General features: G+C 39.2%; 1 protein-coding gene across 1 annotated transcript in view; it reads left to right on the top strand.

Moving 5' to 3' along the window:
- Positions 1–26237, top strand: part of MTNR1B (melatonin receptor 1B) — a 33331-nt gene extending 7094 nt beyond the window's left edge. Inside the window, exon 2 of the mRNA XM_069808403.1 lies at positions 23366–26237. Coding sequence (XP_069664504.1) covers positions 23366–24234 — 869 coding nt within the window. The 3' untranslated portion in view covers positions 24235–26237. The remainder of the gene's footprint in view (positions 1–23365) is intronic.
- The last annotated feature ends 935 nt before the right edge of the window (positions 26238–27172 follow it).

Here is a 27172-nt window from a genome sequence, read left to right as displayed (position 1 = left end):
AAAATCTTCAGACCAGCAGCCATTTTAAGTTGATTTTCAGATTCCCCCTCTCCCAGTAACTCCTCTTCCCTTTTTCCTTTTGTTAATGTGGTGAAAGGGCATTTTATTCATTTTAGAAGTCTTTGCAAAGCCAATGACGTTTAGGGTTTCTGTCAGTTCCCATTTTATCCATTTTTGCTCTCTCTAGCAGTTTTCTTTGGACGTATCTTTTCCTGTTCCTTCTAGCCTCATTTCTTGCCCCTGGTATCCTTGCTGAGACAAATTTTCCTCCAGCTATTTCTGGAACTTTTTCTTATATTTTTTCCCTCTTTTGGATGCAAGTTCCAGAGAATATTTTTGTATCTTTAATATGAAGCAATGCCAAGCTTCCTCCACATTCAAGTCTCTAAGCTCCTCAATACAGCTGACTTCACTTTCCTAATTAGCTTCTTTTATTTATCAAAATATGCAAACCCCCTTCTTAGTTATGCCTGTTTTGTTTATTCTTCCATTTAATTTAAACAAAATAATCTCATCTGCTTTCAATACAACCTTATTTTCTGTGACATGCTCTTCAGGGATGTCTTTTTTCTTTATCAAAACAAAGGCCGGTGTATGTTGGCAAATAGACTCTGTATTGAAGAAATCTACTGGGTGTATGTCCAGAACTCAACAGCCATTAGTATGTTTATTATCTCCTTTACATATGAGGAGCTGCACTGTCCCATCGTTAAATTGTTTTCATGAGGTGATCTCATCCTATTGCAGGTTTCTCTGCACTTCCCTGTACATTGTCTTTACAACTCTTCCCCAATGTAATTTTGGCTTTTACCAGGATATTATGCTCTCAGTTCCCCCCCCCCACACACACACCGCCATCCTTTTATGAAGACTATACAACTTTCAGTTAATATTTCTCTTCTCTGATCATTGATGCAATTCCATTCTAACAGAATTATCTCCATAAAGTTTGATTTTAATTTGTCACTGGTTTTGGATCCCCTATTTTGTTGCATAGGTTCCTGGCATTCTCTTCCTGACTCTACTGCTGTTTTTTATTACCACTCCAGTCAAACTCCTCAGTCTTCAAGCTCCTGTTTTCTATATTTGTTACCACCACCTTCCTGAAGCCAAAATTCCCCCTGCCCTGGGTGTTAAATGAAGAAACTATATTAGATTCCTTCTCAGGCTCTCTTCCAATCTCTCAATTTCAAGTTCTTTTTATTCATTCTGCCAGCTTGGATTGCAAGCTGGTATCCCACATGCTTAGGTGAAGTCTGTCCATGAAGATATGAAACCTTTTCTCAGAGGATACCTCCAAATGATCAATACTCCAAGTCTTTCTATAACACTTCTAGAATTATTCAGTCATGTGCCCATGATTCATCTCATACTTCTAAATACACTTCTACTCTCTTCTTGGAGAGGAAACAGAATAAATTCATCACTAAGTCCATTCTCTTTTCTGTGAGACTTGGTTCAAACAGTAACCAGCTAAGAAAATAAATCGTCAAAGTTGCTTATAAAATAATAACTTTAGACTTTGTTAACCTGTTAATAATTCCAAAAGTAGAAGAGCAAAGTGAAAAGCCAGTATTGTTCATCTGCAAATTAGGAAAATTACTTTAACAAAGGAAGTATCTTTCAGTGAAAGGAAGTAAACCTTGCAAGTAAATTTGGAAAAAGTGAAAATCAGAGACCTAAGAATGTTCTAGATGAGAAGAAATCTAAATAACATAGAATTTTAAAATATTTTGGAAGTAGAAAGTTTGTATGGAAATTATCCACCTACAGGGATTGAAAAAGCATTTAGGAGTACAGAAACATCATAAAGGAGAAAAATAACTTCTGTATGAATCTGCATCACAGGGAATCCTGAGGAGATAAACAGTTTTTTCAGAAGCAATAGGAGATGGCTTTATATGACACTGTATATAAAATAATGGATAGCCTTAGAGAAGATAGACTAGAATCATCTTTTTTTCATCTAGAGAATCATGACACAAGACCAAGGACATGTTCAGCATAATCTGGAGATGGAGAATATTAAAATGGAAGTCACCTTCTCAAACAATAAGTAAACTGTGGAAGTCAGGAATTTGGTAAATGTAAAGAACTACTGGCTCTTTTGTGAATATTCTGAGCATTCAAAATCATAATGGCTAACACTACCAAAAATTGGAGAAAGTATTGAATGTATTAGTGGCAGGTATAAACCAAATTCTAGCAACTAAGGACTAGGTTAAAATTGTAATCCGAGACAGGTTCTTCTACAGCTATAGGGTACTCTATATCCTCCTTTGAAGGACCTGGCAATACCATATTGGATGATAGCTTTAAATTATAATTTTCTTTTATCCTGTAGAGGAAGAAATCTATTTATTGATAAGTGAATAGGAAGTATATCGCCAAGATCGGCTCCAAGACACTTTTATTTCAGAACATAATGTTAAGTTCTATTCCACTTGGTAAATGGAGCTATTGGTGTGCTTATCTTTAAAGGAAATAGAATGATAAGCACTTGGTGGAACTGGAGAAGTATAAGGGTCTTCCTGAACCTGTAACAGAAGAATCTAAGGGAATATTTATGTTGTGTATTTCATTTGGCACAAGTCCACTCTACTCATGTTCTGAGCAAAAGGAAAAGCAAAAAGTGATGTTAGTGTGATACTTTGCCTGCAGCACCATACCCAGGCTCTCCATAGGTCCAAGTCTAACACAGTCACACAGGTTTTTTTTTTTCAGCTCCGAGTATGAATAAGTTTCCTCACATGTCCCTGAAATAACCAATGCAAACATACCCTCAGATACAGGAAATTAGAAGGACCTCTTAGCAGCTGTCATACGGCAACTCCAACATGTCTTAGCAGCGCTCCCTTTGTTGCCAGCTCTCTCCTGGACTCTGGACTGGTGGGTTTTTTTGCAAGGCTCACTGCCTGCATGAGGCATGACCTCTCTGCAGTAAAGATCTATTCTTGGATGGAGCAGCAGAAGCAATTCATGGATTCATGGTGCTCTTTGACACAATCAGCCAAAGAGCTAAGAGACCAAATCTACTCACAGAAAGTCAGGACAGCTCATTTTAAAAGACTAATATTTTCAACTATTCTTAGCAGATATATATTCACCAGGTGACTTGAACCATTCTATTGAGGATGTTATAGGAGACTACATTCGTCTCATTAAATCAGCGATAACTTGTTGTCTGCCTCTAGGAGTAAATTCTACTCCTACTCCAATTCAGATCTATTCTGTCTACCAGTATCTTCATATATGCTCCAGATTTTAGCTTCTTAGAAGTTATCTTTTACAAGCACATACCGGTACCTTGACATAGACTGTCAAGTACATTGCCTTGTTCCCAAGAATACATATTAAAACAGCTGTGTTACCCTAGGCTGATAGAACAAAACCAATTTTTTCCTTTGCAGAAACTAAGAAATGCTATGGTAATTTTCATCTTCCTAAAAGTCATTCTGAGCAGTTGTTCTAGTTTTTAAACTCCTGCCTTGATGTGGGCATGAAACAGATTTCCTGACAGCAAAAGCTAACAAAAATATATCTAAATCACTGTGTGTGCCATTCCATTGTCCTCCTTAACAACAGTAGCTGCTTTGGAATCTTCTGATTTACTTTTGGTCTCCATACTGATAAAGACTGAGCTATATCACAGAATCGGCATTTTCCTGACGTTTCGGCTGCATACAGGACAGTCACGTCTTGGCATGACAACAGATAACAACAGCCTAAACACATTCATCAAATGACTAGGATATTGATTGCTGGGATTCTCTTTTAATTATAGAGGTATTTGATTACACTGTTTAATAAATGCTGCTTAAATTATGTCTGAGGGAAAAACATAATCCTTCTCACAAAGTTACTGATTTTTTCAGCTACTTCTTATGGACTTGACTCATTTTCAATGTTTAAATACCTGTATGAAGATTATAATAATATTACATGACACTTCCACAAACATTGTCATCTTTCTGCTATAGAACAGCATCTGTTCATCTGTTGGTTTAGATTGCCATATTTGCACAATGAAGGCAACAATCGTTGTCAGAAAATACCACATACAGCCACTGGAGCTAGCAGTCCGACTAACAGGAAAAATATCTGCATAATACATAATTATGTTAACTAATTATAAGTTCAGAGCTAGCATCAAATTGTAAAATATAGCACTGCAAAAAAGACAGGGACCTATAAATGGCATCCTCATGTCTCTAAGATTGCTCAAATCCTGCCTGAAATTCTCAGTGTCCTCTCATTCTAAAGCTAGAGCAATTTTTCCAGTTACCTCAGTATACACATCATTTCATTTGAGTTCAAATAGGAAAAATGACCTTATGTCAGATGGCTATCACCTATAAATATGTGTAATCTAATCAATCTAGGTATTTTTATTTCCTCCTTTTCATTCAAGTAAAAATAATCTACTTACTGAATATTATCTACACAGTTTAAAAAAAAGAGTGTCTCTTCAAGCTACACATGCTGTGCAGATCCTGCCCATAGTGAGGTTCATCAGTATGGTAGTCATTAGGACTTTTTAAAGGTGTTCTTAGAAGAAGACAACTCTGTTTAGCTTTTCTACTGAGAAGTAAAAGGATGTTATAATAAATCATGCTGCTTTGCTTCAAGACAAGTAAAGACATGCAGGTGGCATAGTCACCATGTGCCAACTGGGAGCTATCCCATCCCTCCTTTTCGTGAACTACAACTTATGGTTCTTAAGACTCTTGTGAATCTCTATTCAAAAGACTGAGCATTCCAGCCAACTCATTTAAAATCAGGCATTACTCACTTGAAATGCACAGGGTGTAATTTTTGGATTGTTACAGAGGAAAAGTTTCACACAACATCTTAGCTGGAATTTCCATCTTCAGTCAGACAAACCTTCTGGTCTGCAAATTCAAGACAGCATGCAACTTTAACACACCTTTGTACTTTCTTCCATGTTGTCCTTTAAAAAAGAGGGCCATGCTTTTTAGCCTCTCAGGTAAAAGTTAATTCCTCTATTTTCTTAAAAGCACCTCAGCAAACCCCTTCTGATGTAGTAAACTACACAGTAACTGCTACTGCACTGCTCTGAAGTGAAACCACTCGTTGCTGAGCACGTTTTTAGCCTCGTTCATTGAGGCTGTTAAGAATTCTGATTTCAGGCTTAAGGACTGCATCCTTCATGTATTCAAGAGCTGCTAAGAATGGTGGGTGTTACTCACGTACTGAATGCAGAGATATGCAGAAAGAGTCAGAACACCATTACTTCTACGGAAGCATGAAATTAAAATAACAGATTTCTCAAAGTGTTGACAAGCCAAGGAGCTTTTGGGCATCAAGATGTTCAGAAACAGCCCCCACTTCATACCTATGTGCAAATTTGCTTAATTCCATTATCTAACAGAGTTAGAATTCACAAAAAGTAGATGTTAATGGCTTTACACAAGGAATACTTGTGTACATTCTGAAGCAAAGGGATGACCTTTCTCGAAACTTTCCTACAGAAACCAGCAAACTACACTATTAAAGCATAGCTAACTACCAGATAAAACTCATAACTTCAGTGGTAGCTGTACTAAACCAGGTAACTAACCGGTAACTACACTAAACCAGCTAACTACACTATTCAAAGCTCCACCAAAGCTGATCATGCGTTCTCTTCTGACTAAAGTGCTATGGTCTTTCAGGCCCCCAGTGCTCCATTCACAAAATGTAAATAAAAATCATCTGCAAAGGACTGAGAAATAAGTACTTTGGGAACTGTAAAAGAGGCAGCTATATATTCCTTCTTTTACCCCCAAACACTGCCAGTACCACTGAGGCCAAAAGAACTTATTTGAAGAGTTGAAATGCCTTCCACAACACTTCCAGAAATTTAATGTATAATTTATTTTCCAGACAGGATTACAAGCCTGTGGGTAGCCTCAGCCTATGAGAATATGTGACATGTTTCCAATTAGTGTCTTATTCTCGGCTATCACTTTTTAGATTAATTATACCATAACCTAAGCAAAATTTGACTTAATTAATGGTTGGAAGACAAGCAGTCAATAAAATTGCAGAATGCTATAAGAAGGTACTACTTCTGATTCATTAACAAGGTAATGAATAGTTGATGGAGTAACTAATCCTGGAAACCATTTCTAAAAACATGAAAGACAAGAAGGTGATTGGTGGTAATCACCATGGATTTACAAATGGAAAATCATGCTTAACCAACGTGATAGCCTTCTGCAATGACATGATTAGCTTGGTGGGTGATGGGAGAACACTGGATGGTGTTTACCTTGACTTCAGGAAAGCTTTTGACACTGTCTCCCGTAACATCTCCATATACTATCTGTCAAAGTAGGGGTTAGATAAGTGGATAGAGAGGTAGACCAAAAACTGGCTGAATGACTGGGCCTGGGCAGGGGCTGTGGTCAGTGGCATGAAGTCCAGTAGGAAGGCAAGCCTCTAGGGGTGTGCCTCAGAGGTCAGTACTGGGACCAATACTGTTTAACTTCTTCATTAATGACCTGGATGATGTGGCAGAGCGTACCCTCAGCAAGTTCACAGATGATACAAAACTGAGGGGAGTGGCTAATACACCAGAAGGTCATGCTGCCACTCAGAGGGATGGGGGCAGGCTGGGGAAATGGCCTGATAGGAACCTCATGAAGTTCAACCAAGGGAACTGCAAAGTCCTGTACCTGGGTAGGAACAACCCCAGCTTGGCAGAAAAGGACCTGGGTGTCCTGGTGGACAACAAGCTGATCGTTAGCTAGCAATGCACCCTTGCAGCAAAGAAGGCTAACAGCCTCCTGGGCTGCATCAGAGTGTTGCCAGCAAGCTGAGGAAGATGATCTTTCCTCTCAGCACTGATAAGGCCACACCTGGAGTGCTGTGCCCAGTTCTGGGCTTCCTAATGCAAGAAAGATATGGACTTACTGCAGTGAAAGTCACTAAAGTGATCAGGGGCTTGGAGCTTGTCCCATATGAGGAGAGGCTGAGAGAGCTCTGACAGTTCAGCCTGGAGAAGAGAAAGCTCAGGGGGATCTTATCAATGTCTATAAATACCTGGTGGGAGGCAGTGAAGAAGAGGCAGGCAGACTCTTCTCAGTAGTGCCCACTGAGAAGACAAGAGGTAATGGGTACAAATTAAAACTTATGAAATTTCATCTGAACACAAGAAAACTTTTTTCACTGTGTGGGTGGTTAAACACTGGAACAGGTTGCCCAGATAGGTTCTGGAGTCTCCATCTCTGGAGATACTGAAAACCCCGCTGGACACAGTCCTGGGCAACCTGCTCTCACTGGCCCTGCTTAGCAGGAGGGGTTGGACTAGATGATATCAAGAGGTCCCTTCCAACCTAAAAGAGTCTGTGATACGGTGATTCTGTAAGGCTCCAGCATGACACCATAATTTGCTGTAAAAAACTTGTGTTTTAACCTAAGTACTGGTGGAAAGATTTTCATTTGACATAATTGGCAGAACTCTGTTAACAGCCCAGGCTTACTGACACATAGGTAGGCTTTGACTCATGCTGACTTCTGAGATCCCTGATTTCTGAAAAGCTTGCTTTTTTTTCAGTGCACATATGTTTAAAGGTGGTAAATTTCCTGCACCTTTAATGTGGTCTTTTATTGCTTCCTGCCACTAGTTTTCCATTCCTTTATTGCTCCAGTTTGGAAAAGACCAAACAGGAAAAGAAAGTGAAGCTGGAAATATGTTTTGCAGTAGTATTAGTGCCTTTGGTTGCATGTCATCTGTTAAGCAAGAGATAGCCTTTTGATAAAGAATATGAAGAAAATAGTTTATGTTGGCAGAACTCTGTATTTGGGGTATACAGTGATACTGAAAGCAGCTGCGAGGTAAACTCTTATGAATCTTCTGCATCAGTAGGCCCAACCCTTAACTGAAACATAAAAATCATTTTCCAAAAGAGAAAACAAAGCAGCACACTTTGTCACACTTTTAATTGCATCAGCACAGTCACCTGACAGAAAATGCTATATTTAAAGAACTTTCTGTTTAACAGAAAGGTCTAATACTTAGGTAATGCAACAATTATTTGATTAATAGGGGACTGGTACCTTTATATGCCTCTGTCTTGTTACATTAGAGGTCGTGATAGAAAGAAAATTTAAAATTCAAAGTCCCGTGCCAAAAATCAGGTAGTACACTGGCATATTCCAGGTATTTTACTGGCATAAAATATAGTGGCGGAAAGTGACTGTTGTGCTGTGGAAATATAGAGCAGTTTTACTCAAGGACACAAAGCCTACCTAAGAACTCTAAGGTGACTGCAAAAATACTTGTTATTAGATTCACAGGTGGGGTTAGAGCCCATGGGCAACAGATTGTTTTCTGAATCAGTTTTCATGTCAAGCAAGACCTTCTTTTCTTTTCTTTTTTTATGCTTTCTTTTGCAGTCATTAGAAGCAAAATGTGTAAAATGTTAATCAGATGTTGAATTAGGCCTTGTAAAAAGAAGTTTTAACCATAATGATTTGCCTAGAGAAAACAATCTACTGGTAAGTGGGTTGAAATAGTTTAAAAGATTTTGCCTATGATTATGGTCCCAGGCATGAAACATTAACTACACAATCCAGAGTCCAATTTCAGTGCTGGGCATTTTTTGCTTCGAAGTTGAGCAAAAATTAACTAATTTGACATCCTGTAATTATGCCTTTAGTTAGATAATCTCAAAACAATGTAATCCTCTTCAGTCACTCTTATGAAACACCTGGTAGGCTAGGACCATAAAAATTGTAAAACTTGCTATACAGTCAGCTTCCTGGTTAAATATGAAGCAAGAATATCTGGTCTGCTTATGGAGAGCAAACAAAAGAGCAGAGTACATGACCTTCAAACACAACATTCTCATGTAATTTATACAAAAGTGATTTCCATTTGAGCCTCATTTAGTAAAAATTACATTGGTTTGACCCAGTTTGCAGGTGTATTTGCCCAGTAAAAGAGGTGTAACTCGGTACTTCATGCAGACAGAAGTCACCCACTGCTCTTTCTGGACCACAGGCCACCAGGTCGCTCACTTGGGTTACAGCTAGGACTCCCACGAGAAGTTAGTCTGAATGGCTAGTTAGAGTTTACAGTGCTCAAAGATTGTCCAAGTAGCATGTGGAAAAGGATTCTGCAACCTGGGTAAGCCGAACCTAGTATTTAAGTATCTAGATAAAGAGGCAAATTCTGGCCTTGCTAAAGCCAGTGGGAATTGGTCTCCAAAAACGTTCCTGCTAGCATGTGGTGCCTCTTCCCTCTTTCTGTGCAGCCCTCACCACAGTCCACCCTCCACCCCTCAGGTCTGTAAATGTTTGTTGGGCCAGGTTCTCTGTTTGTCTCAGACCGTTATGTCCAGTCAGAGACTATTCAGATTCTGCTGCCACAAGGAATCTGAAGACACAAGCATAAACAAGGCAAAGCCCCACCTACTCTGGGGAGTGGGACCTGTTCTGCTGACCAAACAACTCTAGCTCACTGTTAACAATCACATCTTTTCTCTACCTACGTAGTAGCAGGTATGATCTTAGATACCCTCTGCTATTTAGTAGATCAAGGAGAGCCCTCACCTGTTGCCAAATTAACAGTGTCTTCCCCCTACCCCTAGTGAAAACAGTAAATAACCTGTATAACCATTCCTTACTAGAACAGGTCACCCAGAGAGGCTGTTGAGTCTCCACGGCTGGAGATAGTCAAAACCTGACTGGACATGGCCCTGAACAACCTGCTGTAGTTGACGCCTCTTTGAACGGGAGTGTTGGACTAGATGATCTCCAGAGATCAATTCCAACATAAATGATTCTGTGGTTATATTGGTTATATGTCTATGCCTATCACCCTTCATTTAACTATCTCACCAATATAATGACTCACAGGCCCAGCCAGAACAGCGTTTTTGTCCAGTGATTTTGGAAGGCTTTTACTGGCTCTCAGAAAAGACCTTAATTCAGGGAATGATCATTACACACTTTGTCTGTGTTAAATTGAAACACAAACCAGCTAATAATCTAGAAGAGATTACACAATCACTTTCTGTAAAAGCATTTTATTTACTCATCTGTTTACATGCTGTTTACAAACCTATGAGTATCATTATAAGATGAATCATGTCAGTGTACTTTGCTTTAAGACCTTGTTTCCAAAAGAAGCAGATGGCACAGACTGACAACAGCTTCTGAAGACATTCATCTCCCTATGCAAGTACAGTGATGGGGCCTTCCAAAAGCTCAGAGCAAAAAACCGCACAGAAAGTTTATAATGGCCATTTTCATCATCTATTTTCTTCCTTGGTGAAAACCTTCCTTCCTTTTTGCATCTGTAACTAGTTTGCATGTACATGCTTTGCATGTATTTGTTTCTGGTTGTGTAGCTGTCACATGCTGCGAGTCCTTCATCTGGAGCCCCACAGAGCAGTTGAGTAAATCACTGTGGAAATTACCATTTGCATGTCTTCATTTCCATGAGAGGAGATCCCAATATTTGTATTGGTCAAAATGCTCTGCTCTGTTTAAATAGGTCTACAGGGCAAAGCTACAAGATGCACCTCATCATAGCTAACCAAATCTCTTGGCTAACTGGTGCTGAGTACGTCCCGTAGACTGCAATAGTCCTGATTTTATTCACTTCATAAATCTGCTGCATATTTTTAATATCTTCTGTAATATCTTGAGCCTTATATTTCAAAACAGAATTATTTTATGTTTTGGGGTTTGTTGGTTTGGTTTTTTTTTTAATTCAGCTAATCTGCTAGTGAATATTAAAAAAAATCCAAACACAAACCAACCAGCCTAACAAAACAAAACATGGGTTTTGTTTGTACAAAATTATTTTCATTCTTCAATTTCCTGTCCTCCTTTCTAAAAGAAGGTGGAAGATAAGTTATTCTAAGGACCTGAACACTGTTTTGTTGTTGTAAGAGAGAAAAAACCCCAACATAATTTCCTTTGACACAAATTCAGGTTAAAGACAGTAGCAAAGATGAAGGTAGTAGAAGATAATAGTGAAGGTAATAGAAGATGAGCTATATAATGCACAATACAAATTAATATCTGCCAGGACACAATGAGGTTTTGTCCAGAGTTTTTAGCCGTGAAAAGTCCTTATTTTGTTTGCTTCCAGTCTTTTATAGTTGATCGGAACCAAGTTTTAGTTTTTCTTTTTTTTTAACAAAATAACATCCTACAAAATGCTACATATTTCACTTTTTTTCTATGAAATGCAATATAGTGTTGGGAGACTGAAAAAAAAAAGTTATTAACAATAATATGTTGACTGGCTACTTATAGGATCTGACTAGATTGCACCTGTTGTGTTTTACAGCTTTTCATATTAGTCCCTTTGTCAGCAATAAATGAGTTTTCATACTTGCAGTTGTTCATGTAGGTTTCCTATTATTCCTTGGTTGAAGCAATCAACAGCTGTGATTACTTCAAGTGAAGAAAATTAAGCGGATATGTACTGACAGATACAGGAAACACAACTTCTTTCATGAATTAGTGAAAAAACAGTCTGGTTTTGTTGTTATTCAGTGATTGTGCACTGCAACTGGAGGTTTTGAAGCTGGGCTGTCACTGGTGCCCACAGTGGTAAGCACTCAGAGTGAATGTCTTGGCTTCAGTCCCTGCATGAAAAGCAATAGTACCCTAGATAAAGACATTCTCTCAGCAACAACAGGGGTCTTTCAACACCCTAGACTACCCTGAAGGCAAGATCCTGACTTCAGTGTGAGGGCATCGGTATAAGGGATCTTCACCCCTGAGCCTGTTGCAAAATGCAGCTCAGTTGCAGGTGGTTAGACATACAGAACAAGGTTATTGCCTCTTCAAACATTTTGTCAACAAAACCAGGCTGGTTGTGTAGAGGAGTGGCTGGCAAGGATCTGAATGAGAATGTTGCAGCATACCACTCAGATGACCACAACAGGGAAGCCTGAGAAGGAGCTGTGCTTCTGAATGGTGTCACTGAAACCTACTGTCCTCATCATAAAAGAAGTTGTTTTGGTACAGACCAAGAGCATAGCTAGCCTCATACTCTATCTTTAATTGTAGATGTAAGCAGGCACTCAGGAAAAAAAAGAGAACAGAGCAACCCTGTATGATACTTCTCCTGTATTCTCTCAACTTGTGATTCCTTCCAGGTCAGAGGATTTCCTGAACCTAGTATGTTATGTCTGTCTAGTAACCTTCAACTGATGTCTCTTTCAAGTACATAGTGCTTTTCCAGCCTTCCCTTGAATACATGTAAAATTTTTGCATCTGCAAGATCTGTTAAGGAGTTCCACAGGTTTACTAACTATTACAGCAACCACATCCTTTTGTTTGCTTTGAATTCAACTAGCTTCATTTAATAGCTCTAGCTCTTCTATTGGCTCCATTCCTCAGTACCAGTATGCCACTATGGTGTCATTTTGGAGCAGTGAGCTGGACAGGCGCTGTCATTTTTTCCAGAGTATGCCTAATAGAGGTGATTGTATCTAATACAGAAGAGCAAGGCTCATGAACCTAGCGTGTTCTTCCTTATCTGTGTCTTGGGAGAGTCCCTGCAACTGTCTATCTCAATTTCCCACCTATTAAATCATAAGAAGGTTGGGGTTTTTTTGTTTGGTTGGTTTTTGGTTTGGGTTTTTTTTTTTTTGCTTTGAAACATATTGATGAATAGCACTCTACAATATAAGTGATAACCTGTGTGTTCTGGTTTTAGGGTGAAATTCTTGAACATAACCTAGAAAGAGACAAGCAGGCTAACCGCAGAAGAGCAGCAGGGCTGGTGAGTAGGGCACTCTCTTGGGACTATGGGAGACATAAGCTCAAGTCCTTTTTCAAAGGAAGGCTCTTCTACCATGGAAGTGTCCTAACCACTAGGTGATAGTGAATTCTCTAGAAGAGCCTGTCTTGCCTCTTCTACTCCCCTTTTCTCTCTGAAAACACCCAGTACCAGGAAAGTTCCTGCAATCTTAGAAAGTATCAGAAGACCAGAAAAGTATTTATCACCCCATAAATGTACTATCTGACGAGCGATCAGACTTTTGGTCTGGAAGAACCAACCACTTGCTTTTGCCTTCTGCCCTGCTAGGTGCAATGTATTGTCTCTGTTGTGGCTGGTGCATTAGGTGGCAATAGGGAGTCACCACTGTCCCTACTCGCACCAGAGGAAGCCACAGGTGAGCAAAATTATACACCTAGGGGTTACAAATCTCAAGCCTTTACTAGATTTTTAACAGCACAGCACTAGAAATGGTTTTTTGCACCTGAAGTCTATTATGGAACTCATGGCAGCAAACTCACAGCAAGTACCAGTGCTCCCATATTTAACCACAGGGAGAAGAACCCTGAGCACACAGAAAAACTGGAGATTTTGCTCATTTCATACCTAGCGGCCAATCATGCCAAAATCAGGATCTCAAAAACATATTAATCAGCAGTGCAACCTAGGTGCCTCTTTTCAGCAAGACTGTATTGACACCTGAGAGCTATGGCTTATAAGCGTAAAATACAGCTCCTGCAAATGTAGCTTCCAGTACCAACTCATAGTTGCAGATGTAGGGCCAAGACCACAAGTCTGTCCCAGTCCAGCAGTCTGCAAGTCACTAAGCCACAATCTCAAGCTCCTCTTTACATGCTGAACTTCTATTCCTGTGAATCCTGCATTCTTTGCATTGCAGCACAGCTTGAAAAAGGGTTGTACAGAGCATTCTCCACTAAACTATGCCACAGTTGGGTGTTTGTATTGTTTCATCTTAAAATGAAAAGTTCCTCTTCTCATCTTCTACATAACAGCATAGTGCTTTCATCCAGAAAGTGGATCACTAAGTTTTAAACCCTATTTTATCTGGATTCCAGACTTTTCTGTGAAAACACAGGCATCTAACTTTCAGGGTGTCTAGGCCTGGATTTCTTAAGAACAGAAAGCTCTCCCAAAGGCTTTGGGTAGCTGCACAATAAAAGGATAACTCCCACAGTAAATACTCCCCTTCTGCTCTGCATATAATCCAGCCCTGAAGGGCAAATGAGTCCAGGAAGGCTGGACTTTCTTCAGGAAGGAAATCCTAAAGGCGCAGGAGCAGGCCATCTCCCCATGTGCTGAAAGACGAGACGGTGGGGAAGAAGACCTGCCTGGCTGAAGAGAGAGCTTTGCCTGGAACTCAGGAAAAAAAGGAGAGTTTATGACCTTTGGAAGAAGGGGCAGGCAACTCAGGAAGACTACAAGGATGTTGTGAGGTTATGCACAGAGAAAATTAGAAGGGCCAAAGCCCAAGTAGAACATAATCTGGCTACTGCCATACAAGACAGTAAAAAATGTTTCTATAAATACATTAGCAACAAAAGGAGGGTTAAGGAGAATCTCCATCCTTGATTGGACGTGGGAGGAAACATAGTGACAAAGGTTGAGGAAAAGGCTGAGGTACTTAATGCCTTTCTTTGCCACAGTCTTTAATAGTAAAGACCAGTTGTTCTGTGGGTACCCAGTGCCCTGGCCTGGAAGACAGGGAGCAGAATGAAGCCCCCATAATCCAAGGGGAAATGGTGAGCGACCTGCTACACCACTTAGACACAGACAAGTCTATGGGGCCAGATGGGATCCACCCAAGGGCACTGAGGGAGCTGGCAGAAGTGCTCACCAAGCCACTTTCCATCATTTACCAGCAGTCCTGGCTAACCGTGGAAGACCCGGTTGACTGGAAGTTAGCAAATGTGACGCCCATCTGCAAGAAGGGCTGGAAGGAGGATCCAGGGAACTACAGGGCTGTTAGTCTGACCTTGGTGCCATGGAAGGTTATGGGGCAGATCATCCTGATACAGGGTAACCAGGTGATCAGGCCCAGTCAGCATGGGTTTATGAAAGGCAGGTCCTGCTTGACCAACCTGATCTCCTTCTATGACAAGGTGACCCACTTAGTGGATGAGGGAAAGGCTGTGGATGTTGTCTACCTGGACTTTAGTAAAGCCTTTGACACTGTTTCCCACAGCATTCTCCTGGAGAAACTGGCTGCTCATGGCTTGGATGGTTGTACTCTTCACTGGGTAAAAAACTGGCTGGATGGCCGCGCCCAAAGAGTGGTGGTGAATGGAGTTAAATCCAGTTGGCGGCTGGTCACAAGTGGTGTTCCCCAGGGCTCAGTATTGGGGCCACTTCTGTTTAATATCTTCATCAATGATCTGGACAAGGGGATCGAGTGCACCCTCAATAAGTTTCCAGACAACACCAAGCTGGGCGGGAGTGTTGATCTGCTTGAGGGTAGGAAGGCTCTACAGAGGGATGTGGACAGGCTGGATCAATGGGCCGAGGCCAATTGTATGAGGTTCAACAAGGGTCAGTGCTTGGTCCAGCACTTGGGTCACAACAACCCCATGCAGCGCTACAGGCTTGGGGAAGAGTGGCTGGAAAGCTGCCTGGTGGAAAAGGACCCAGGGGTGTTGGTCAACAGCCGGCTGAATATGAGCCAGCAGTGTGCCCAGGTGGCCAAAAAGGCCAGTAGCATCCTGGCCTGTATCAGAAATAGCATGGCCTACAGGACCAGGGCAGTGATTGTCCCCCTGTACTCGGCACTGGTGAGGCCGCACCTCGAATACTGTGTTCAGTTTTGGGCTCCTCATGACAAGAAAGACATTGAGGTGCTGGAGTGTGTCCAGAGAAGGGCAACGAAGCTGGTGAAGGGTCTGGAGCACAAGTCTTATGAGGAGCAGCTGAGGGAGCTGGGGTTGCTCAGCCTGGAGAAAAGGAGGCTGAGGGGAGACCTTATCACTCTCTACAACCACCTGAAAGGAGGTTGTAGCCAGGTGGGAGTCAGTCTCTTCTCCCAAGTAACAAGTGATAGGGCAAGAGGAAACAGCCTCAAGTTGCGCCAGGGGAGATTTAGATTGGATATTAGGAAAAATTTCTTCACCAAAAAGTGTTATCAAGCACTGGAACAGGCTGCCCAGGGAAGTGGTGGAGGTATTTAAAAGACCCTGGAGGTATTTAAAAGACGTGTAGATGAGGTGCTTAGGGACATGGTTTAGTGGTGGACTTGGCAGTGTCAGGTTAATAGTTGGACTCGATGATCTTAAAAGTCTTTTCCAACATAAATGATTCTGTAATTCTGTGATTCTATGACTCGACTCCAGTGATGGTAGAGAATTTTCCTTATAGATATCATAGGATAATTCTACTCACCAAATATTTTAAACAGTTTCATAGAACATACATTTCCTAAAAAGAAATAACCTGAACGTTCCATAGATTACAGACCAGCCTTGATTAATTGTCTATGTTACATTTTTTGCTAGAATCTCTAAAATACCACGGTTCTAGTGAAAATATATTGCCTGTCCCTTTCCATTACAGTATATCCTACTAATATCTGAAATCATGAAACATAATTACAAAGGAGTATATCACCACTTTTTTTTTAAACTGTCATATTCAAAGAAAACAAAAACCTATCTGGCACTTGTTTGGAGCATTATGTTAAACCTTCTGTTAGTAACACACTGTTGAACATTATACTACATTAAGATGTCTCAGTAAATCAAAGATTACCCTAGGTCTTGGCTTGTAGTGTCACAAGGAATTAAAATGTCAGTGTGTGAAAGACTTAATTCTCTGCTCCACCTGCTGCCAGTGTCCCCTTCTGGTGGCTTCATTCCTGCTGACATGAATGGAATTTCATCTGAATTAGGCTAGCAGGTTTTATTTTTTCTGATGGATTGTGGGGAAAAAAAAAAAAAAGAGTTGACACAGGTGATTTTAAACAGATTTAAAAGTTACCTATTTAAACAAAAAATCAAGAACTACAAGAGCTTAAGTACTGTAAAAAAATACTAATCAAAGAAGTCAAAACTAGAGACAAAAATTATTAGTGAGGAAGTAAGAAGCATCAGCCTTTCTCCAGGAGCAGCTAATGTCTCCCTGCATGCCATTTGAGTCATATTTGCTGAGCCACTCTGGAAAGAGAAACAAAAACCTACCCAGTCCTTAGTTCCACCTGCCTACCTGGTGCCGGTTCTTCAGTCCCTGTAGAGTTATGTTTTTCTTTCCACATTAAATAATAAACCTTAAGAAGAATCCCCACAACCAAGCCTGAAATGAGCTGCAAGAATTATAGGAACTGAAGCCCAGTGGAAAATATGATAGGTCAGAAAATGTAGGTGTCACTGGTAGCATCAAGAACCAGTGATAAGGTGGCCAGGGCTTCCATTTAAAAGCCACCACCTGGAAGTGTAGCAGAAGTCCTGGCTCTGAAAGCATAACCTTCTACCTTGTTATGCAATTCTTCCATACAATATGCCAAAACTAACTCAAATTCTGGGAAAGATAATCAGCTAAATAACTAGTAAGTATCCATGTGTACCTGGGCATACACATAATGAAGAAGCTCCAGAAATGGGACCAGATACACAGTTCCATGACAGTAATCATTTCCTTTGCCAAAATCCTGAACTCTGAGCTGGAAAACCACTCATACCTTGCTCAGGTTTGCACTCAAGCTGGGACTTAGAATAATCTGCTGCTTAAATGGTTTGGCTGAGCAGCTTGGTCCTTAGTTTCAGTCTCAGGGCTATTGTTATAGAAGCGGGAGTGGAGACATAGACACGTGAAGTCAATTTTATACCAAATTGCTCTTAGTTGAGTATGCTCCTATTTTAGCTCGTCCAGACCTCGAGATTCACTTTAATGAGGATTCAGTAGGGTCTGGAGCCTGGAAATTATATTTAAGCCTGGTTCTCAAAAGGTTATGTTGCACAAGAAAGTTCAAGTCAATACTTCATCAGAGCTGCATAGTTTCTGTTACTAATTAGTAATTATAGACAAGGGGAGATTAAAGAGGGACAGTCTTCTTGACTGAAGGACTGATGGCTTTCTTCAAGCTGTTATAGATGCCTCTTCAGTCTCCATGTTGGTCTAGACTCAAACAACAGATCCAATAAGGCACTTGCTGTAGTGAATCCTGGCTAACATGCCTTGGGGTTAACATACTGCTATTTTTCTTTGTCTGAAGGTAAGGTCTGCTCTTTTAAAAGTTGTAGGAACTATGAAGGGGGTTTAGGCTTTGATTTTTGCTCTTTTACATCCAAATACAATTCCAGTGCTTCATTTTTTCATTGTTGTTGCTCTTATTGTATGGACCAAATGCTTTCAGTATTTCACATTCTTGTTAATAAGAGGTATTTATTTTCTTGTATCTGATTAATATCACCTTTAAGTCTATGGAAAGTCTCCCATTAACTTCAGCAGTCATTAAAGAGGCCTAAAAGGTGGGTAATTTACACCAATATAATGTAATATAATTAAAGGCAATAACATTAAGATTAAAACTATAAAAATAACATTCTGTTTCCACAGATTGCTGGTAGTCAGAAATGAAAATTATAAGCCACCAGCATCTTCCATACCAAACTTAGTATCAGGATCAAGGTTACCTTTATTAGAGAAAGGTGATGTCACAGCTGAGGAAGGATTTTGTATGCAAGCAGCATATCACTTGCAGAAATTTGGAATTAGGATCGAGACTGTAAAACTTTTTTTTTTTTCCTGTAATGACTTACAGGAAAGAAGTAAAATATTAGAGTCACCTTGTGTATTTTGTGAACATTTTAAAAACTAGAGCAAAATAGCCTTTTGTATGCGTAGAGTTTATATAAGACTAAGTTACAGAATGGTTGACACCATGCATCCCTGAACTGATATCTTGTGTCTTTGAATAGACGGCTGTCTAGAAACTGAGCCCAGATTCTGTCTTTATACATCAACCACATCAAGAAAGCTATCAGAGCCAGAATTCTCTTTTTTTAGTTCATTTTGAGTACAGGGGCTACAGGATTCTGGCAGAGGAATAAAAAAGGGGGCTGAAGAATGAACACTAGAGAAATACCTAGTGTGTATGGACAGACAGTCTGTCAACCTAATTTCTTCTTGAGGATGTCTATTACTGTGAACTCTGCAGAGGAATGATTGGCTTCATTTTATGGAAAGGTAGGACTCTTACTTCATTAAAGTCAAGATCTTGCTCCTTTTCCTTTAGTATAGATAAACACCTACAGGTAGCTGTCAGAGTGATATCATAGAAAAAATCTAGTTCTTACCATTCTCAGCCAGTATAAAAGGCTATTTAATTATAAACAGTACTGATTATTAGAGGAGGTTTTAAGCCTTAAGACCAAACAAAGGCCTTTCCCACTTACATTCCAACTGAAGACATAATTAAGTAAGAAATCTGCGAAAATAACTCTGAGTTTTCCCTTAAGGTAAGGATATGGAAATGGAAGAATAAAATAACTATCCTGAGTCATTGATCTTTGATATTTAAAAAAAAAATCTGTCAATACATTATAGTCATACTCATTCACTTTCTGCCTTACCTGCCCCTGCTCCTTACATTTGTTGCTACACAGCGACCCAAGTTTGATAGTAAGAGAAGAGGGGACAGAGAAAACAGCAGCAGTCTACACAATAGGCTGTATAGAAACAATTTTCCCGTCTTGAAGCTAGGCCTTTGTATGCTAAAGAAAACAAGAGTAATAGATGGAGAAGAAGAGTACACAAGGATGAATATGACTGTAGCTAGGGGGAAATACAGCTATGAGGGTGATATCTGTATGCAATGTATAACAACTTGTTAAACAGATATGTAACAACCAAAACACCATCCGATAAAAAATAAAATGCCATGATATATAATTAAACATTTTAGCCAGTTTGAAACCAAAGAAAGAAGCAAAACCTTTAAAAAATGGTTGGTGATTGCAATTGCTTCTGCTTTTGGTAGAGACAATTAGTAGAAGTCAATTGTCTTTTCAGAAAGCAGATGCCTACCCCTTAAAAGCCCTGACCTTATCAAAAAGTTTGTTCTGTGATTAAATACTTACAATACCAAGTCATATCAAGATTACACGAGGCTGTGAAAGTTCCCTTTTTCCTGTTAATTAGGGTAACAAAACCAATATGCAAGAATGCTTCCTGAAATATCGATCTAGTTCTGTTGCACACAAAGTCAATGTCAGAACTAATTTTCTTTTTTATGCACCCAACTAGCAATGTTTAAAACAGCACATATATGTATCTTTTTGAGTCCCTGGCTAGATATTTGCCTTTAGTAGCTGCTGCTTGCAATTAAGGGGTCTTTCCATACCAGTGAGCAAATATGTTTCTTATAAATGAATATAATCTTCTGTCTGACGAACTGAAATCTAGGAACAAAGTCCAGCAGCTAAATTATGGAAATAATGATAATAATTCCAACAAGATGAGCATTCTGTGGTTTCTATTTTGTTACAGACAGCAAAAAGGTACCTCTTTCATTATCTTACAAATGTAATTATAGCCACTCCAGATGCTGTGTCTTAGGTGTATCAAGGAACATTTACTTTCTTCAAGCACTTAAATGACATCTAAGACCTTTGATTTCTCAAAATGTTGATTATGTATTTTTTATGAATTAGAAAAGTTTTTCTCTGCTTTTGTAGATTATTCATTGCAGTAATATATTAAACTTGATTCTGCAGTCAGCCACATCATAGAAAGAAAAAATATTGGACCTTAATTTGTAGTGCACAGCGTGAACACTCGAACCTGTAAACAGCCATAAAAGTGACAAATCGCTTGAGGCCTTTATAGATATTGCGCCATTTTTCTTCTGCGTTGTAAAGTGGTATATTATGGTTTTGGCAAGTTCATTGCTGGCTGTCCTTATTCATTGCAGCTATGATTTTCAAGAAGTCCTAAATTACACACAAAATTTTGAAATTCTATTGCCAAATTTCCAAATATGATTGAAAGAACTGAATGCCTGCTTGATTTTAGGTGAACAATTACATTTTAGGTATAAGCTGACGATGGGAGGCCTTAGAGATTAGATTAGATTAATTTTAGCACACATCCCAGACTGAACTCCAAAAATCTTTTTCCAAAAGGCATTCTAAAACAGAAAAAAATATTTGTTTGTTTGTTTCTTTCTTTCTTTCTTTCTTTCTTTCTCCTGACTTCTCCATCTTCTAATATCAGATACAGTGATGAAAAAACATAAGAGAAATTTTTGTTGCCATGATGTAAATACATTCTGATAAAGATGCCCCTGCTCCTTTGTTAGTCTTGTCTTTTATCCTATTTATCATATGGCTAGAAGAGGCCTTCAAAGTCATGTCACCCTTCCTATGCTCAGAACAGGGATCAGCTGTACCTAGGCCAGTACTGGCAAATGCTTATTTAACTTTTTCTTACAACCTCCAAGGGCAGACCCAAAGCAAGATGTTCCAGCACTTCCTTCTTCTTGCCATTAAAATGTTTTTCTCAATGTCTAATTTGAAACTTCCTGTTGTGACTGGAGTTTGTTTGTGTTCACCACAGTCATGGGAATGGATTATATCCTTCCTGCTTTGTTTATTCGAAGTTATCATGTCCACCTCAATCATGTCCCTAGTTTGTTCAATCTTTCCTCACAGATTGTAGAACTAGTAGATACTTGCTTTGCTCTAGATTAGCTCTAATTAGAGTTTACTTCTTTCTTGAAGTGCGAAGCCCCAAGCTGGAGACATTTTTCTAATGCCTTAGCAATCCTGAGTAAGTAAGTCAGAAAAATTACTTTATGTGGTTTTGCATCTGAAATGTATGTTTACATTTTTCACAACAGCATGACATTACTGGATTGTATTCAGTGTAGTACACATAAAGCCAGCAGGAAATGTCTCCTTGTGCAGGTCCAGCACCATACTCAAATAGAGCCCCCCTCAACCCTAAAGCAGGGAGTGGCTGTGGCTCGGGAGGGCACAAAAACCAGCACAGTACTATTGGTTTTACATGCTGCTTCTAAGATAAATAGCATGGAGTTGCCTCACATTCAGTACCACGTCAGTGAACTGTAGTATGAAAACACTTGTGTGGCCTTTAAAGAGCGTGTGAGACAGGCTGCTAAACGTCTAACAAGGAACCGTCTAAAATAAGTTGTACGCCACTCTTGAGATGAGCCGTGTTTCTGTAGCTACAGATGGATAATCCTGCTTTCTGTTAAGTTCACTAGCTGTTGTGCAAATTCTGATAAGCATGGTCTTCCCTGAAAGTGTATGGGAGAAAGACAGGTCCCCATTCCTTAATTCAGGTTAAGCAAGCTACAGATCCAGAGCAGGTGGAGCAAACAGTATACAGGTGAACTTCTGCCATTTTTTGAGGAGTTTAATCCTACACGGTTGTTGGTTTTATGGCTCCCAGCTAATGATGTCCTTATCCATACCATTATTTCTGTACTTAAAATTAAATGGAGAACTGCTTTCCTAGATGAGGACTAGAAAGCTCAGAATTTGTAGAATTGAGCATCTAACTGCTCTTTTCAAAAAATTATTATATTCCACACACAATTTTAAAAGCTACTTGGGACTTTTGCACTTCCGTTCATGCTGTGAAGGACTTTAAGCAAAAAGTGAGTATGTGAACCAGAAATGTGCTTTATGCTACCTAAATGCCAAGAATCTAAAGTTCGTACATCTGTTTTCTGTCTCCTGGGAAGTTCCTAGAGAATGATTTTGCATTTCATTTTTCAGGGTTATAGTTTACTATCATCTCACTATTTTATTAAAGTATCCTTAGATACAATGTCCAGAAATTTCAAGCTGATGAAAAGGACACTGTTTAAAGAGAGACAATAAGTCTCAACCATATCACTAAAATTTCTTTAAACATCATCAGCAGAAAAGGATCTAAAGGCTTCTTCCATGAATTTGAATCCTTTCTCTTGCATTCATGCATTTTTCCTTTGTATAATTAAATAGGCCTTTCTGCAGAGAGTGGTGAAGGCAACTCACTTTTTCTTAGTCAGTCCAGTGGGAAGATAACTGCAGTATGGGTAGGCCATTGCATTCATGCAGAAAATATCTATTCTACAGACTATTGTGTAGCAATTTAAAGTATACATAAACCAACACACCTTTCTAATCCCTATAGACCTAGTCTTTGTATATCCTTCCCCTTGATAGCTGTCAAGCTTGTTAGTATTCCAGTGATAGGTTAGAATGGCATAATGGCTTGCCTACCTGGCACAATTCACACTTTTTTTCTTTTTCACCTTATTCGATCCAGCTATGGAGTTGGCTACACTGAAACAATTCAACACGTTCTTATGTAATGGCTCACTGATGGTTATGTTTATTAAAGATTAAAATAAAAAGGAGGGTATAATCACTAACCGACATATCTGAAATATCATGTTGCTGCAGAAATTTTCATGGTGTTCTAAGCTGAATTGTAAAATTGCTCCCATACAAACCTATTGGTCTATATACCTTCTGCTTGCTGACATCAACAATAATTTAACATTGCAGATATCCAAAATAATATATCATATTTTCTTCTTGTTTGCGACTATGCTTGCTTTCAGACTTATGTTTATGTATTTTTCTTTCTCCCCAGGTAATGCATTTGTGGTGAGCCTAGCTTTGGCTGATCTGGTGGTGGCCGTGTATCCATACCCACTGGTGCTCTTAGCTATTTTCCACAATGGATGGACGTTGGGTGAAATGCACTGTAAAGCAAGTGGCTTTGTGATGGGACTAAGTGTAATAGGCTCTATTTTCAACATCACTGCAATTGCAATAAACCGGTATTGCTATATATGTCATAGTTTTGCCTATGACAAAGTGTACAGCTGTTGGAACACAATGCTGTATGTCTCCTTAGTCTGGGTATTAACAGTAATTGCAACTGTGCCAAATTTCTTTGTTGGCTCTTTAAAATATGATCCACGCGTCTATTCATGCACATTTGTTCAGACTGCAAGCTCCTACTATACGATAGCTGTTGTGGTAATTCACTTCATCGTCCCTATCACCATTGTGAGCTTCTGCTACCTTCGAATTTGGGTTTTAGTGCTTCAAGTTAGAAGACGAGTCAAGTCAGAAACAAAGCCAAGACTGAAGCCAAGTGACTTCAGAAACTTTCTTACCATGTTTGTGGTTTTTGTCATTTTTGCCTTTTGCTGGGCACCTCTAAACTTCATTGGACTGGCTGTAGCCATCGATCCTATGGAAATGGCACCAAAAGTTCCTGAATGGTTATTCATTACAAGCTACTTCATGGCCTATTTCAACAGCTGCCTTAATGCAATAATATATGGACTTCTTAACCAGAATTTTAGGAATGAATACAAACGAATTTTAATGTCACTGTGGATGCCAAGGCTTTTCTTCCAGGACACATCCAAAGGAGGAACTGATGGTCAGAAGAGCAAACCTTCTCCTGCTTTAAACAACAATGACCAAATGAAAACTGATACCTTGTAAATGTGTAATAGTCAAAGCAAGTTTGTCATGGTGAAACCCAAGAATGCAGTTGTAATGTTCTGGTCATTCTTGCTTACTTTTGGGGACTTGCCATTTGCATGGCACTTTGTGACTGGAATACAGGCTTTTTCATAAAGCATATTGCTCTCAATTAATGATTTATACAAGATATCAATTGAAAATGCATTTCAGAATTAAAGCAGCAGGTGAGTGCAAGCTGGTTTAGTTCTGAGAGCTGAATTCTGCTCCCAGACATATGAAAGGCATTTTTTTTACCCCAGTAGGAATTTTGCATTCTTTATACAAGATCAGGATTCAGTTCTTAGAAGATGTAGTGAAGGTACTTGTCTATGGGGCACAGCAGCTCATCAAGGCTGAGGAGTGATATTTTCCTCCTTCCTGTATCTGAACAAAGAGGGTGAAGCAGATACTCTGTTTTCCACACATAAGCCAAACATCACATTTCTGTGCAGGTACTGGTGGCAGTAGTATCTTTGAATCAAACTTGTAAATTGGAGAGAAGAATATTTGTGTAAAATCAAATATTAACATTAGAGCTTTTCCTCACAGGTTTTTCATACTTACATACACTGAGATTGGGAATACAGTGTATTTACTCTGTTCATCTTTTGTGGTCGGTTTTATGGCAGATAATATAATACAAATCATTAATTTATTACACATTTACTTTACACAATATTCTTCCTTTAGAGAGGATTGAATTTTCATCGTGCTCCATTTATTTACCTAAATATATACATCCAATGTCATTTGATGCACTTTAGCACACTTCACACATTTGCAACAGGCTGGAAATTATGGCATATCACCTGTGATCATCTGGAGTGGCAGGATATCCTAGATCTTCTCAAATGATGCTAGACGGAAAGAAGCAGACCTTTTGACTATAATGGCAGTTGAGATTCTTGCCTCACATGTCTACATCTAATCTTGAACAAAATCCGCTGTTGGTATCTAATCTAAGATAACCTTTGAGGTTCCCTGTAGTGGAGATATGTTTCGTTTCATCTGTGATCATAAACACGCATCCAAGGATGAGATGAATTGCTTTGTGGAGGTACTGGTCTCCTTTCATTGACTTCAGAAGAAGTTTTGATTACTAGTTCAAACACTTTGCTTTGGACTTCTAGATGGGGATTTATCTTGCCTAATTTGGGATGTCACCAGCGTAGATATTTGCACATGATTTATTTTCTAAATTCCCACTGTAGACCATGGAGTTCTAGGAAATGCTTTATTTTTTCTTGAAACTGGCATCTTTATGGGTCAGGGGAACTGCTTGACAGAACTCACTAACTGTATCTTCATTGACTGTAATGGAGATCAGGCAGCTCATGTGGACACATTTCAGGCAAAGATAGGTAATCTTAATCCTATAACTAGTGTACTTACAGTTCATATTTTCACAGTTCATAAAATAAAAGGATGATATTCCATCTTCTTTTCAAACTCAGCTCAAATTCAAACTGGATTTCTCCTTTTTCAGGTACCATATTGTAACAGTGACTGTAGAGATCAGATTACAATCTGGGTTATACCCCACAGTATCATAGTAATGTACACAATGTGGTTTGTATTATCTCTAAATCAGATTAGGGATCTGTGTGCAAACACAGTCAATTAAGTTATTTTATTATTAGACCTGAAATGCACATTACTGTTAGTAGCGCTGTTCAGGGGAAAGGAGATAGGCCTCTGGTAAATCCATGTCAGGTGTTGAAATAGGAAAAGGAGGAATTCAGGTTGCTATTACATTCTAGTTTGGGTTTCTGACCTTGCTATTATGAAAAATATTTCTGTAGTAATGTTAATTTTTACAGCCAATATACTGCTCCTGAAGCCATAAAGACGTATTAGACATTACCCTTATGTTGCTATACTTATAGAAAACCATCAAAGAACCACAGTATTTTAAATGTTTTATTTGCTTGCCAAAAGTCAATGTGAAGTACAGCAAAGTAACAAATGTGATGATTCTTCTAGCTTCTTTCATGTTCTTCAGATAGTTTCTGATAGTCTCTGAAATTCAGTACCCTAGGACTCAGAGTGGTAGCCTGATGAAAGCTGAAAACTTTGTGAATAGGGGTAAGAAAGAGATGGGACAAATTTAACCTGGTGGTAGATAATAAAAATATTGTAGCTAAAAATAGCAATCATTAATATGTAGGTTCTACTTGGAACATAATTTTGTAAGTCTAACACAGTTTCGATACGTATTGTCTTTCTTCATGACTTCCACACCAAGGTACAGAACACAGAACTAATATACATGTATATTTACATGTGAAACTTCCCTCAAAGTAAATAAGGAGATTCAAGATTCTGGAAAACTTGCAGGAAAGGACATCACGTTTGCTTCATTGAAAATCCTGCCTTTTCTGACATCTATGAGTACTCATAATCGTGACTTGAAAGTCAAAATTTATTGTCTGACTTGTAGATGAACTAGTATTAGAAGTAAATCCATTGACCTTGGTTTATCGCTTGCTGACATGACACAGAATAGAGTCCAGAATTTGGATCAAATTCCCATTATTGTTTTAGCTCCATAAAACAAATATAAACATTGGAACCACTTGCTTGGCCATAAAAGTGAGCAGCTATCATTCTGCGTACTCATGGGAAGAAGATTTGAAATTTTTAGGAAGTAATTTTACAAATTATCTCTGCACTTTAAAAAGTAAAGATCACTTTTAAGAATCCTTGTGCTGGTATCTCAACTATCCTAAATGAAGCTCACACAAGTAATAAAATAGAAACATAGAATCATGGAATAATTTGGATTGGAAGGGACCTTAAAGATCATCCAGTTCCACCCCTCCCCGCCATGGGCAGGGACACCTTCCACTAGACCAGGTTGCTCCAAGCCCCATCCAACCTGGCCTTGAACACTGCCAGGGACGGGGCATCACAACCT

The sequence above is a fragment of the Haliaeetus albicilla genome, chromosome 20 (assembly GCF_947461875.1).
Source record: "Haliaeetus albicilla chromosome 20, bHalAlb1.1, whole genome shotgun sequence".
NCBI classification, from domain to species: Eukaryota; Metazoa; Chordata; class Aves; order Accipitriformes; family Accipitridae; genus Haliaeetus; species Haliaeetus albicilla.
This window is presented reverse-complemented; position numbering and strand designations above follow the sequence as displayed.